At 40.2% G+C, this 16276-nt stretch overlaps 1 protein-coding gene across 1 annotated transcript in view; it reads right to left on the minus strand.

Annotated features, from left to right (window-relative positions):
• FAM188B (family with sequence similarity 188, member B) overlaps positions 1 to 16276 on the minus strand; it is a 90166-nt gene that overhangs the window by 68888 nt on the left and 5002 nt on the right. The window contains exons 4-5 of the mRNA XM_009333297.1: positions 13773 to 14031; positions 12319 to 12737 (exon numbers count right to left, since the gene is read on the minus strand). Coding sequence (XP_009331572.1) covers positions 12319 to 12737; positions 13773 to 14031 — 678 coding nt within the window. The remainder of the gene's footprint in view (positions 1 to 12318; positions 12738 to 13772; positions 14032 to 16276) is intronic.

Consider the following 16276-nt stretch of genomic DNA (forward strand, 5'->3'; position numbering starts at 1 on the left):
TTTGTCCTGCCTAAGTTTGTTAGTGGTAGTGACAATTCAGGAGAAAACTACATCTTTGCTGAGAAGGTTTGTACATGAAAAAAATACTATGATAATCACGAGTTGAGCTACAAGATGGTTTGAACTGCATGATGAGTTGGGCTCACCTGAACAGAATACTCTCTCACAGGCAATGAATGAATATTTATCTCCAGCTATATAACCGGACCTACTATAATAAAAGTGTGGCTCCTTTATTCATACTCTACTCTATCAAAGATTTTTTGCTGCAACACCCCCACACTGGAATGTTCAAGGAGCATAGTACCACTCGTGTGAACTGACCATTACATTCAGCAACTCAAAACAGCTGCCAGCAAAATAAACAAGTATCAGTAAAATAAAACAGGGAGCTAAAATCCCATTAAATAAAGATGCTTACAAGACACCAGCTAAGAGACACTACGCAAAGCATTGAGAAGGGTTCCCAGACTTCAACACTCAATCAATTCACATCAGTGGAGGTGAATAGAACCCTCCATTCTGTTTGTCATACACTGTCTGGTTTTGGCCTTCAACTTTTAGGCCATTTATTTTTAAGATGTGGAATTTTCGTGGCCTTACATTACCTGTCAGAAACCTCAGATATTTAACAGTCCAAACCACTGTAACCTGACAGATTTTAGCAAAATAAATTATCTTCCTGAAAGCTAATATCCAGTGTTAAATTGGAAGAAGACAAAAGCTTACACTGAGGAGTGGGGTAGTCCTCTTATCTCATTTTATTGTAAAAAAAGGTGAATACAGATAACAGCCTATTGGTGAGCACATGTACTGCAGAGAGAGATCTTACCTCCTGGTAAAGTAATCTTAGGAAGAGTAACACACAGGGGGACAAAAATTCTTTGTGCTACCTGCAAACAACTGATTGTTTTTAAGGAGCAGCTAATTTCTTATGCTGCTTCCTACTGTGCTCCCCCCCCCCATGCTCCTATGTAGACAGTGAAAGGAAATGGTGTGAAGCTCTACCAGCGAAATAGGATGTATCCTGTCTGTTCTTGCTTTACATTTGAGAAGATCTAGAGTCCCTCTATGCTTGCATGAACAAGGCAAATTCTCAATTGAATGCATTTTAGGCAATGGGCTGGACCTTTCCAGTTTTACATCCTTTCCAAAAATAAAGAAATGATAGAGCAGCTATTTGTCATTTCCAGTAATTACAAAGTGCTTCTTCCTATGGAGAGCTGGAAAAATACTAAAAGGGCAAATGGCAGCACACACAGATGTTATGTCGAAGGCTCTGATGCCATAAATACTTGGCACAAAACAAAAGTCACAATAGTTTATTACTTTTATTTTAGGTTCTTTTTTCCGGTCCAAGCATCATGCTATAAGAGGTGTTATGCAACTCCAGGTACTTGAAGGTCTTCACTACTGAGTGATTTAGCAACTACAATCTCTCTCTCTCTCTTTTTGTATATGGGCTAGTTAAATCCATATTCCCCAAAGATGACCTCGTTTTGTTTGACAGCCATCCTTCTGACTGCCAATTGCAAGAGTCAAATAAAGACTTATTCCCCGGCTGGCAGCTGAGCACACTCCAGGAGGGTTTGATTAATCTCTCAGGGAAGGTGCCAACTGCACTATTCTTACTGTGCTTCCTGCCTACAAAGCCACACGGAAGCATTGACAAAAGTTTGTGATGACACCATGTGCTTCTTTGTGCGGCTTAAGGACAATGCCTGGTGGCTACGCACAGATCACAAACAGACAAAGGTGGAAGGAAACATGCAAAGGTAATTTACTATTAGGCTGCTCCAACTCTGCATTCCTTTCTGTTCTTTTACCTGAAATGTTGCACTCTGACTAAACTCCTATTTCATAGAAATTTCACCATTGCCCAGTACGTCCTCTTCCTCTCATAGAGGGAAAATTTAATGAATTCCTCAGACGTTGCTCATACACACTGCATGTCACGGAGTATGCTGGCATACACTGAAATCGGTTGGGGTTTTCTGACTGATTTTAAACAGGCTGTAGTTTATAACAATATGGCCATCTGAGCTCAGACCTCATTTCACGGAATAGGCTATTGAGGTGATGAGTACTTTTAGGAACTGCTCAACCTCATGGGATCAAAACTTTATTACTTACCAAAATGCCAGATATTAGTTTAGACAAAGCAATCTCACCTGACACACCAATTTCGTATATAACAGTGAAATATTACAGCCCACTGGGCAAACAGTACAGAATTCACTGTTCCTAGAAAACCTATTTTTACACCAAAATGCATAGTAGAAAAGACTTGAGCCAATCATAACTGTTGGGTAAATAATGTACATTACATAACTTTGCTGGAATTATTTTTCCTCTGAGTTGGAAATTCAATTTTATTTAAAAAATACAATTAAAACTGGAATGTTGATTAGTATTCTTTATGAAATCTGACATACATATATTAACCTTTATTAGGCACTGTATTTTCCTGTTTCTGTGATAGCCCTTATTAAAAAGACGGCAGCTGCTTCGGCTCTCTTATTTCTGTCATGAGTTCAGAACCACAGAATAGCTGAGGTTGGAAGGGACCTCTGGAGCTCACCTCGTCCAACCCTCTGCTCAGAGCAGGTTCAACTAGAGCAAATTGCTTAAGGCCATGTCCAGCATGTTTTGAGTATCTCCAAGGATGGAGACACCACAGACTCCCTAAAGCAACCTGTTTCAGTGTTTCCACCCTCACAGGAAAAAATTCCTTGATCACCTGTGTCAGGAAGTTATCATTACTGCAGTCCAGAAACCTCTTGGATTGCTTGTGCTCTGCTTTGTTGCTTATGCTGACGGACAGAACACCAAATCCTGCTCTGGACTTGCTCAGAAGCTCATGGCCAACATTCTCTGCCAATGTTCTAATGTAAATCAGCACAGCTTGTGGCCAGGAAAGACGCAGGATAAAAATGTGTGAGAGTATCTTGGCAGTTTTAGGCATTCAATCATGCATAACTGACAGGTACAGGCTTGGTCCTCACATAGAAAATAAGCTTGTTTATTCCTGTTAATAACAGAAAGCATGAATATTAATCCTTTAAGAACCATAACACTTTCAAAATATTATTTTGAAAGTCTCAGATATCTAAAAGAATACAAAAAACCTGCATATAGTCTTAAAGGATTTCTTCGAAGAAGGTTAGTATTTTGTTTTCCTCTAAGGATCTCCTAGCTCCATAAAAGTGAATTTTCAGGGACTTTCTGTTGGAACATAAGAAAGGGAAAAGGCAGGAATTTTCAGTAACACAATGGGTTCACCTGTACTGGTCTCCATTCAGGATGAAGAAAGCCACTGGTGGTTCAGAAAGCAAAGCCAAGCCATTCATTCCCTGTCAGTCTTACATACAAATGCAGAGAGTTGAAGAGAGGTACCTTTTCTATAGGAACACATATTGCCTTACCACAGAAGATTAGACTGACTTCATAATTATACTATAAATGCCATTTTGGAGGAAAACACACTAAACCACTGAGGAGACATTTTGCATTCAATGTGATTGAAACTGAAAGTAAGAATGCATATGCCTGTGATAAACTGCAGTGACAAATGTGCTAATGTGATTTTATAATGCTGAGAATCATGCCACGAGCAGCAGGTGACTGTTCTTACCCTGTATTAGTGAGAGTCACTGCAACAAAGTTAGAGCAGTCCTTAAATACATGGAAGAAATATAAAACAAATCAATAAAACGTAACAGAAAAACAACAACAAAATTTCAGAGCAGGAAACATAAAAACACAAGCAGATGATACAAGCTTTAGAGAAAAAATGCCTAAAGGAACATGAAAAATATTTAGAAGTATTTTAACAGAGGTGAATACGTAGCAAGGAACAGAAAGATCAGTCAAAAATCAACTTCAGCTATGGATAACAGGGCAGAAAAAAGCAAATGCAAGGTGAATATAAGGGAAAAATTCCTAAGACTAAGGACTGCTAGACACTGGAATATATTCTCAGGGGAGAGGTGTCACTTGAATCATTCAAGACTGGACTAGACAAAACCCTGGAAAAAGTATTACAGCAAATACATGTATAGTAATGAATAATCTGCCACAGAAACAAATGACCTTAAAAGGTCTTTTCCATCTGTAATCTCTAAGATTCTATGAAATATGAGTAATGTTCCACTAAGGAACTTGGTGTCTATGGCAATTCACTAACCCTACCCTATTTGTGTTAGAATGCAGAGCACTGCTAGAAAAAGGCTTATTACCAAATAATGAGTGATATTTTGGGAACCACTAAAGACTGCCCACTTATGGTGAACTCAGTTGAGAGACTATTGCAGGAAGAGAAATTCTGGCACTGAACTCACTGGCAATTGCTTTCCTGGTGGTGGAGATGAAGTGCATCAGAGATACTTAGGTTTTCGTTGGAAAATGCATCTGAAGCCAAGCTACACAGTCATAAAACAGTCCCTACTGTCTGAAAAATCCATCTGTACTGGCAGACTTCTGAAAGGAAACCACTAGCTCACATTCAGTTTGTAGCCAAGACTGATGGCAAGGCAAAGGAGGGTATGGCAAACGCAATTAGACAAACCGGATAAGTAGGGTGATTGTTCACAATGAAAGGATGAGTGGAGAATCAATTACCTTCTTTGCTCCTGAAACTGTATTATAGACCTCTGCCTTTGGACAATGGGATCCACTGCTGTATCCTTCTGCTCACTAATGGCAGGAGGAAATTTTTGTTCTGATGTAACGATATTCCCATTTCTTTTTGCCTTTCTGACAGCCATTCCCTTTTAGTTTCTATGAAATTGGCACGATACCCTTAACTTCAGGTCTTGATTGCTAAGTCCTTTCGTTCCCTTGGGTCTTTGATTCCAGTTTTGCACTTGGATTAAAGTGCAAAGAAGATTAAACTTCTTTCATTGCTCTGATTCTAGTTTCTATGCTAGTTTTCTTGGAATTAGGGGAGGGAGGGTGGTTGGCTTTACACATGAAAACTAGAAGTTCAAACATTGCAATATGTTCTTCTTCTTCTTAACTACCAGAAGTGAAACTGAGGTCTACAGATAATATCTGCCCATCTAACTCAGCATAAGGTGGTTCCGCTACACTGCAGAACTGCCCAGTCAGAATGCAGCTCAGATTTACTCATTTAGAAACTATTCAGTGGAGAACTGGAGGGTTTCCACATCACTACCACACCTTACACTGATAGAATTAAGGGGCATGGCAAATGAGGAGAGCACTTCAACTTCAGAGGCTGCATAAGCAACAACTGTAGTATGTCTCTGTAGCTGAGACAAAAGAACTGTTTCTCAACTGCTGTGAAGAGGTTTTGCTTGCCTTTCCCCAATTTTGTTTGCTCAGGCCATGAAACATGGGGAAATCTTTACCTTCTAACACGGTTTATCCTTCCCAAATAACTCATTATTCACCATGGTTTTTCTGGAAAAGCAATAGAAAGATTTTAATCCAAGGTCAGGCATCAACTTCAAGAGCTATTTATTTTTTTACAGTTCCTAAAGACCATGAATTCCATTCCACTATAGACCCTCATTCTTTATTCGGTGTGCTCAGTTTAGTGATAAATACTTCCTTCTTGTAGGGGATTCAGCATTGAGGAGAATCATTTAATCACAGGATGGTTGAGGTTGGAAGGGACCTCTGGAGGTCATCTGGTCCAATCCCCCTGCTCAAGGGAGGGTTGACCCCGCCTCAAGATATTAAAGGTGGCAGAGAACCTTTCCTCACTGCTATTCAAGGCTCTGCCCAGGTTAAAAGACTCATGAAAGTCTTTACTAGTTTGCTACCTTTGAGCTGAATATGTTCCTTCAACATCGTCTCTCCCAAGTTCCTGTGGAACTTGCAGCATTTTAACAAAATCACAAATACAGATATGGCAACTTTTTAGTTGGAGTCTTGGATCATTCACTTGAATTGTGTATTTTTAAACACAATTTTTTATTCTCTTGAAAATCTCAAAATTAAAAAATTTAAAAAGTAGTGAGTCATCCACATTTTGCTTGTGCCTTGCACACAACTAACACTACTGAGAGGAACAAGGACTCAACAAAAAGGAGAACAGTGAGAAATACTCCTTTGAGAATGAACTATAAACAACAGCATCAAAATTACCTGAAAGGATAGATGGGGTTTCAAATTCTCCACTGAAGTGGCACTGAGACATAAATGTCATTTTTAATTTGTTAAGTTAAATAAAATTGCTATGAAGGAGCATGGAGGAATTACCGACATAATTCTGTATACACGTGTGTGTGTGTGTAGTTTGGTATCAATATACAAAAAGTGGATTATGTATTTGTCTCCATACGTTCTTGGAGAAACATTTTTCATTTCCTTAAAATGGAAGGTTCTATGGTAAAATAATAGGAGTGCTGTGTACATTGTATTAGTTTATACAACAAGAAAACTAATCAACAATCTACCTTTGCATGATAAAGTCACATAGGAAAGTATCACAAACTGATTCATTGTTAATTACTTCTGCTGCATGATTTCTCTGTCAAAGCAAACCTTTACCTTTCCTTATTTACTTTATATATTCACGATTGTACTACTACTACATAGTTTAGGCAGAAAAGAAGAAATGTACTGTGGCCACTGAAGCATTATATCTAAACTATTAAAAGCTAAAGCTGTGGAATGTGAAAAGTCAGACATCCAAATCCTGAGAAAAATAAGTTTAAAACTCAGATTGAAATACTATCCTTATAATAATCTCCTGTACCTACAGCTTCCAGGGACCAGCACGGTTACCATTACCAACACCACAACATATACAGTACAATAAACAAAATAAGATGTTGCACCCAGAGGGTGGTGGTAAATAGCTCCTTTTCAAACTGGCAACCTGTCACAAGTGGGGTGCCCCAGGGATCGATATTGGGCCCAACACTGTTTAATATCGTCGTAAGTGATCTGGATGAGGGGATCAAGTGTACCCTGATGCAGTTTGCCAATGATACCAAACTGAGTGGGGAAGCGGACACTTTGGAAGGGAGAGCGACCCTGCAGGAAGAGTTGGATAGGCTGGAAGGGTGGGCTAACAAGAACCTTATGAAGTTCAACAAAGACAAATGTAAGGTCTTACATCTGGGAAAACATAATCCAAGAGTGCAGCACACTCTGGTATCTACCCGGCTGGGAAGCAGCTCTGTGGAAAGGGACCTGGGGGTCCTGGTGGACAACAAGCTTAATATGAGTGAACAGTGTGCTGCTGTGGCACAGAAAGCCAACAGGATGCTGGGTTGCATCAAGGACATCACCAGCAGAGATAAAGAAGTCATCATCCCACTCTACTCAGCGCTTGTCAGGCAACACCTGGAATAATACTGTGTTCAGTTTTGGTCCCTGCCATACAAAAAAGATGTGGACAGGCTGGAGAGGGTCCAGAGAAGGGCCACAGAGATGATCCAAGGACTGGGAAGCCTGCCATATGAGGAAAGGCTGAGAGAACTGGGTTTGTTCAGCCTTGAGAAAAGAAGGCTTAAGGGAGACCTTATCACCATGTTCCCGTATTTAAAGGGTGGCTACAAAGAAGATGGAGACTCCCTTTTTAGAAGGAGTCACATGGAAAAGATGAGGGGTAATGGGTACAAGTTACTCCTGGGGACATTCCAGTTGGACACAAGAGGAAAATTTTTCACAATGAGAACTATCAGCCATTGGAATAACCTCCCCAAGGAAGTGGTGGATTCCCCAACGCTGGACACTTTTAAGATTCGGCTGGACAGGGTGCTGGGCCATCTTGTCTAGACTGTGCTTGTGCCAAGAAAGGTTAGACCAGATGATCCTTGAGGTCCCTTCCACCCTGGTATTCTATGATTCTATGATTCTACGAACCGAGACGTTAAATTAGCTGCTGTTTGCTTACAGCTGAGGATACATGAAGATTTGCTGCCACCTATATATTGCTTTTTTTCTGGATTAATTAAAAATAAAGGAATTCTAAAAAAAAAAGGCATATAGATTCCATTCACAATTAGATCTGAGTCGGTATGTACTCTACAGCATATTATACTTTCTTTATGGAGTAACTCCTAGTGACATGGAAAAAAAAACAATCATGACATAAAGAGCTATCACTGACCCAACAGAACAAAAATGTCTATTCCCCCTGTAATACAAGGAAGAAAATAATCCTTTTGTTCTAATTCTTTGTGATCGTTATTGTCCCTTTTCTGGGGAAGAATTCAGACATTGTATTGCCAAGTACTATGTAGATAAAGGAAGATGCAGGTGAACAAATTGTTCTTCACCCCTATCTTTCTGTGATTAAAGGAATGCGGTGCACTCGTTACGTACTGACAATATGTCTGCAAGGGGATGGACATTAAGTCTGGAGTATACTGAAAAAATAACAAATGGTTTTCTATTAAAAGTCAGTATTTTATTACAGTTATGAGCAATTAGGTAATAACTGCAGTTAAGCACTGGGCTTTTAAACCATCACTAGAGTTACCTGAATTTGAAAGCAGATTCTCTCAGCAGTAGCAGTTCAACAAACAAGCAAAGATTACATCTGTATCACTAGTCTCCATTTGATTGATTCACTAACTTGATTTCATTTCCCTAAAAAGGAACAAAGAATTGCAGCAATAGCAATGCAAATAAATGAATTTGCATTTTTTTTTTCCTATCTGTGGTGGGTGTGTTGGTCTGTCATTTTGGAAAACTTAGCGCTTACTCTTGAATTACACAGCCCTCTTTGCAGGTAAGCATTTAATTTGGGTCATCACAGAAATCCAAATGCCTCTTCACTGTCAAGATAGCAAAAGGGTATCTATTTGAACAAAGACAGAACCTCCAATTCTTAATGAGGACAAACTTTTATGTGAAATATGGTACTCAGAGGTCTAACTTCATGTTGATACTATAAGACTGAAATATCAAGTGACAAGTCTGGCCTCTCAATACAGTTACCCTGCCACACACACTTCATGCAGTAGCTAAGAATTAGATAGTTTATGAAAAAAAAAGCATGATCATTTCTTTCATTAAATTGTGAGTCAAAATACTGTGGATCTGTATTTCCTCAGGGTACTTTAATAGCTAGATATTTCTGCCCACTCAGTTTGTAGGCATTTATTCGATAACATTCAGCTTGTCTTTTGAAGCATGCCAGTAGTTTTGCTTCATTGTGTTCTCATAGGTAGACAATGGATGCCTGCAGCCTGTATGCAACAACAGCATTTTTTGCATATGAGAAAAGAGAATGAAAAAGTACAGCAAATGGAAGGAAAAATAAGATTTGTATGTCCTTAGTTTTCTATGGGAAACAAAAACAAAATTGCAGATGCCTTTTAATGAACTAGCTGTGGTTAATCCTACATAGATTTTCAGCTACTCATCTAAATACTTAGATTAGCATTTATGTCAGAGGCATCAGGTAGCAGTAACAGGGAATGGAAGAGGATCCAGACAAATATCCGCTCCTACACTGTAATCTTCATGCCTCAAAATGCTTAAGCACTCTGGCCAAATCTGAAAGGCTCTCAGACACTGCAGGACTTGGCCAAGAGGATATAAAAGTCTTACAAGAGCCAGGCCTTATATTGTAATGGTCGATGTTTATTTGGAGTCCACTTCCACTTAACTTCAGGAGTATCAGTAGTCCTGATTTCAGTGAGAGTTTTCAGGAGCTCAGAGCTCGGCATGAATTCAAACGCTCTACTGGCTTTAACTCAAATCATCTGGCAGGAATGTCCCCGCTTTGCTTTGGAAACGGATTACATGGACTCTGCTTAGGAAATAGCTCCCTCTTCTGTTCTTCCTGAAACCAAACCAGTCCTCTGAAGGAAGGAAACTATTTCAAACCACTCACAGCAATGGAGCACAGTACTGCAGTATATTGCACAAAATGGTGCACTGGGGCAGTCGCCTTTCAGTCCAGCTTCTCCTTTTGTGCTCACTCCACAATTACTGCATAAGGTTAGGAAGAGTCATCACATCCAACTACAGCTGAGTGAAGTTAGTACAAGAGATTTCTTGGTCAGACACAGTCTTCCCAAAGAATTTTATGCAGTCCGATATGCCTTTGACACTCATAAATAACGTACGATATATTCATTGATTATCAAATACCATGAATACACTTACTCTTCTCAGCTTTCTTGGGGACCTGTCAAAAGCCCGCTGAAGCTGTATTCTCTACCCAATTAATGCTGAGTGTGAAGTAATAAACTGTCCTGAAACTGAAAAGGATTAAATGATGGGTTAGCACTACCTTATATGCTCTGTCAAGCTATATGAAACAAGAGTTGTATGGAGTCAGACCCTGTTGCTTCTGCTTCCACAGTGACTTATGAGCTGGCTCTCTGCATTCACACGGAGCCATGCAAGACTTAATAAATCCTTCTGGAAGCGGAGTATCAAAGGTGGATCTGCAGGCACCAGTTACAGTTCAGCAACAGCTGGACTCGTATTGCCTGGCTTCAGCCATTACCTGACACAGCTCAGCTTTCCAGTACAGTACATAATGGAGAACTGACCTCTTGTGGATTTTAAGACTTAAGAATGTAGTAGTTTGGCCTGTTACTCAATTATCTTTTACAAATGAAGTTAGCTAACACAGGTGAATAACTGCATAATGCTGGTGGCTATTTTCAGCTACTTTTTGGTTCCGGACAGGAAGCAAGCGCCACTCCTGGCCCATTTGCAGCTCCAGTAGATGCCCAGTTTGTTAATTCCCACAGCCCCTAACATAAATGTGGAGAGCCCTAATATATCATTGCTTCCTCATGATCTCAACAGGGTCCCAACACACCATGTCTCAAGATTTATAAGAAATTAAATAGGAAAACAAAATAGTAATAATAGTTTTTAAAAATCTGTGGTTGCAGTTTTAGCATATTAATGAGTTTTTTCAGCACTTAAAAAAAAAAAGCAACAAACCTGGCTGCTGTTAAATTTAGTAAAACAGAAATACTACTTTATGGCCCACAGAAGGGGATAATGGCATGTGCCTTAGTTTATGGAGCAGCAGGTGATATAAACTCAAAAATATTTCTACCAATCATAACACACGCTCACCTCTAGCACTGGGAGTGCACCACAAGACCAACACTCAGGGTGCCCGAGCCCTGTGCGTGACTTTACTATTGACATGCTGTGTCACCTGTAACATGCAAGTTTCTCTCTACCTGCTTCAGTTTTCCCATCTGTAGTATGGGCAGAGCAATACTCACCCCCTGCTTAAAGTTGTTTGAGAGCTGCTGACGAGAAGTGCTAGATAATGAGGCAGCAGTTTTTATTATGCAGATTTTACATATGCACGGACAGGGCACAGCTGCCCTGCACTGCTCAAACCTAGAGCATCTACAGCAGTTCAGAATTCCAGATTGGTTAAATTCTGATGGATGACTCAACCTGAAGCATTTCAAAACCCAACCCAAGTCACGGCCCCACTACGAAGCCGGCTTTGAGATGTGGCAGTCTGGGTCCTACCGCTTCAGCAACCCCCAAATAAACAAAATCCCATGCCTCCCACTCTTCTCAAATTCTGCACGGGGAAAAAAAAAAAATCAAAAAAAGATCAATTAAGAGTGTAAGATGGAGAAAAGCCAAAAATATATATTTGGAGCTCACAGAAGGAGGCTCTTCTAAACCTTTTATATCAATGTGAAGCAATGCAGAACAATAAAAAAAAATCTGAGCTAACTTTTGGGTAAAATACTTTGAGACACAGGAGCTGTGTGGCTGCAGCATCATGGTGCATGGGGATCCTAACTGGGCTTAGTCTAAACACTGCAATGACACGGGCTATCCTGCTTCAGGGACACATGGCAGCGTCTGCATGGTACAGGACTGTGCTGGTAGCTAAACCAGCCTGTTTGGGCATGGCTTGGATATCTCAACACAGCACTGCACTGATCCATGTGGACATACGTATGCACTTGGCTGGTATTCCTTAATTTTATGCTCTGAGGTTTTCCGGATGTACTACTGCAATATTTAGAGGTAATCAGCACTATTTCCTAAGGAGCGAGCAACACAGTAGATGACCTCCACAGGTGGGAGTCACCTGTACTGCTTAGATGTCTAAGTGGTCTAAGTCTGAACTAGTAACTAGCTCCCTTTTGAAGCAGTAAAGAGAAACCAGCACTTCCAGGGTCTCTCCATTGACCAAGAAAGGAGTCTTAAGTGATTTGGGATGTCAAAAGTTACTAAGTTAAATCTTAAAACTTCTCTGCCTTTCAGTATCTTCACCTCTTCCAGCTACTTCCCCTCAATGAAATCAGAAGGTGTATCTCAGCCACTCCTAGTCCTCCATCAGATTTCCTCAACGTTTTAGTCCAATATTCTTACAAATATTCTTACCCGTGGCCTGACAACCGACTCTCATTTTTCTTGAGGGATCTTTCTCTCTTCTCTCTTCCAGCCCCTGAATGCCTGTGAGGGACACTCACTTTAAGGCTTTTTTCATTGCTGTGTGTACCAAAGCTTGGAACTGATTTTCTTTCTTCTGTCTTGGTCCTCTCTCCTTCAGACAGCAGTTTGGCAAAAGAGTCATCTGTATCTTTGGGGATGTTCCTTAGTTTTTCAGAGGCTGAACTTGTGTGTGAGCTTGACATAGTCTTTGATGTAAACTCCATATTTACTTGTGTTGAAGATCCTTTGCTTTCTTGAAAGTCAGTACTTGGGACACTCAGGTCATTTTCTTCATGTTCTTCACCCTTGAACTGTGCTGTGCTGCCTATGCTACTGGATCGTTTTGAAAGCCTCCTTTTTTGCAGATCCTAGAAATAAGTGTCATTAAAACCATAGATTAAAATTTGAGCATCTTTAAATAAACATGAAAAGCAAAGGAAACTCTATCACTAATTTCTGGGCTAAGCAATTTGTCTATTATTAGGAATCAGGTTATATAATAAATCAGATTTTTAAAAAATTGATAATAAATAAGACAGACATACACTTAAAGATGCTATATACCATTAAAAACTGCTTTCTTTTACCCAAGAACATCAACAAAATACCTCCTAAAAGCTTAATTTTCGGGTTGTACCCAACTCAGGAAAACAAGACATATAAGACATTTTACTGGAAAGACTGCGCACTACAGGTATCTAGTCTTCATTTCCAAATTAGATGTATTTAGAAAAATCCAACTAATCCATTTAACTTCCATGTTCTTTTCAGTATTATCGAAATGGTATGTTTAAAATATTTCAATTTCTCATTATTACAAGCCTAATTTTAGACACGGAAAGTTCCTGTCTATATAAAAGCAGCATGAAGGAAAAAAAAAGAGGCAAAAATTTTAGAACTGTGTTTTGAAAACACTTGTTGATGGAATATAGTCTGATTGGACCAATTTAGAAACATATTTCTATCTGAAAGTAATTTTCAATTCCAAACTGCTACTGATTAAACGTGGGGTTTTGGAAAAACCTGAGTAAAACAGATACCCATGGCTAAGAAAACTTTGAAAGCTGTAGATACTGCTAAGGGAAAAAAGCAATTTTCCTAGGAAAATGGAAAATCCCATCTGTCAAGAGATATCAAGAATGGAGAAGATTTGTAAAGAAATTCTGTAACCTAAGACCACAGACATGCAAGAGGTAGTTGCATGTAGTGGTTATATCTGAAACAGTTTGAATTTCTGAACTAACCAGAACCACTTCCCTAACTTACCACATATTTTCAGATTGCAGATTTAATGGATTAGCAAGCAGAAGTCATTTTAATATTATTTGCAAATGACTTTATCGCAGAAGGTTAGATGTAAAATCCATGGCTAAGCCAAATATTTTGTAAGTGCTGGAAATCACCTCTGGTGAACTTGCTACTGGTCCAGTCATCATTCCTCTGACAATGAGACCAGACCTGGGCCTTGGCTTCTCCTTCACTGTGGATTTCAGCTCCTCAGAAATCATTGCTGCTTTTAAATCTTCTCGACTATCTTTTAACTTCTTATCCCCATCAGCGGGTAAGTGGCTGTTGTGTATTGTCCCTGTGTGGCATTTTTCACTTTTGTGATGATGTTTTCTGGATGGAAGGATTTTATCTAGTGGATTCTCAACATCATATCTACAAGGAAGAAAAAGGCAAAACGTCAAACAGCAAAATAATACTGCACAATGAAATCAATGAAAACATGTGCTTGGCTAATAAAAGCACTGCTGTCAAATTAAGTCACTTATCTAGCAATGGTACTCAAATACAATCACTTTTCACTTAAACATCTATATGTAGGTCTTCAGGACATTATTTCAATATCATTATTATGTGTCACAATTGGTTATAATATGTGTAACACTTTAATCTTATGCTTACTTATTTTGATATGTACCGTATCATAACAGAAAGCAAACTATATGTACCATACCAGACAGGTCCTAAGCTACCACCAGCAGTTCCCATTCCTTCTCCGTCTGCTTGGTTGGCAGTTTAAAAATTTGTTAACGCTTTTGCTAACATCCTCTGTTATCATATAACTTAGACTGACTCTGCTGACCCCTTTCACTCGTCGTTCAAATGTAGAACACTTAGTTCAAAAAGAAAGGTACTTTTGTATTTGAGCTTTTCCTTGACAATAGGTTGCTACACTGCTGTCATTTGACCTCTTCCATATTCTTCAGCCTGGTCCTCCAGGTAGCAACACAAGGTCTAGTTCACTGTTTGCATCTGTTTTCCTACACATATATAATACTATAAACAAGCTTTTCTGAAAAGCAGGTGAGATTCACCTGGATCTGTGACTCCGTTTGCACAACACTATATGCATTTCTTTCTTAAAAGTATATTTTAAGAAATCATATTCTTACTAGAAAAAAAGTCATCATTTGAGCCTGCAAGAAATCATGACAAGTCCGATTTTCTTCATCAGGATCTGTTTCACTGTCTGCATACTACTAGATCACTGTTAAATGGAAGTTCTTTTATTGAGTAGTTCCCACTTCACTGAGACCTCTTTTGTGTCAGTTGATAAATTTATATTCTGTGTAGCCTGAAAATGCTAGCCTTCTTTACAATAACTGTCCTTGAACTTGTTTTTCACTCTAGGATGTGAAATCCATCCTATTTCATAGTAAAGCAATTCCATGCGTTGAAGCATCTTGTACCACAAAAAAATTCCTTTTATTTAGCCAGCTGAAAATTGGCTTTTGAAGTAGTCCGTCTTGTGTTGTGAAGACACGCTGCATGTGTAAACTGAAGGGAGCATGATCAGTCTCTGGGAGCATTAGAAAATCTGAGGACTGTTAGTCCTGACCTAGGACCACGTAACCCCTCATTGCCAAAGGGCACCGTGTGTCAGCTTAGAGACTTAACAGTTACAGACATTCAGAAAAACTTCAAGAGGTAAAAGGAAAGAAGACTCTTTAGTAAGGAACCAGTGAAGAGTACCTGTCTAATTGTACTCTCCACTCCTGAAAGCATTGTTAAAAATTATGCAGGTAGGTGAAATTAAAACTAATTTCAGGCACTGGCTGGTTGACCTGGTAATGCCCGGTTTTTCCTCGGCCGGAGGGGATGGAAATGGCCAGGAGGATCACAGAGCTGCGCTTTGCCATGGTGTTTCCCTCACCGGTTCATTTTGTGGGCTGAAATAGGACACGGCTGAACCGAAGCGGCAGCCTGCCCACGGCAGTCCTCGTTACGGCAGCTTCGCGGCATCCTCCTGCGGCCACGCTGCGGAAACGCAGACGAACCGCACGGCTGATCCAAGGGAAAAACGAAGCCACCCATCTAGGAGTGCCCACCTGTGTCCGAGGGTCAGATTCTCAGCTGGTTTCAAAAGAAAACTCAGTTACAAATAGCGATTTGTACCAGGACAGGCCCCGAAACCAATTGGTATTCATTCCCCTGTCACACCCAGTCGACCTGCTTTTCCTTCCTTGCGCCCCCAGCCAACTTCAGTCGCCCCCCACCCCAGGAAGGCATAACCGGTGAGTTTGGTGCATACGAAGGCATGAAAATTGGTACGAAATCACACAGGATTTAGATGGAAATGAGCAAGTCAAGACAGGATTTTGCCCCCTCCAGAGCCGGCAGCTTTCAGTGTGTGGCTGGGTAACGTTTCCAAGCTCTTACGCGCATAAAGGTTGGGCAGTTCTGGTTTTCGCTTTCTGATTTTCCTTTAATCTGCCATTCTTGGCTCCCCCCTGCCCCACTGGCTGGGGCAGCAAAGGGGAATTCTTCGCCCCTTGAGGGACGGTGCCGGCGCCATGCTGGCGAGGGGCCCTTCCTCGCAGCACCGCACCATCCCCCCCACCCTCTCCCCTCACCGACACGTGTTGCTTCTGCGGGGGGGGCCGTTTTACTTTGCCTCTTT

The sequence above is a fragment of the Pygoscelis adeliae genome, unplaced genomic scaffold, assembly GCF_000699105.1.
Source record: "Pygoscelis adeliae isolate BGI_AS28 unplaced genomic scaffold, ASM69910v1 Scaffold88, whole genome shotgun sequence".
NCBI classification, from domain to species: Eukaryota; Metazoa; Chordata; class Aves; order Sphenisciformes; family Spheniscidae; genus Pygoscelis; species Pygoscelis adeliae.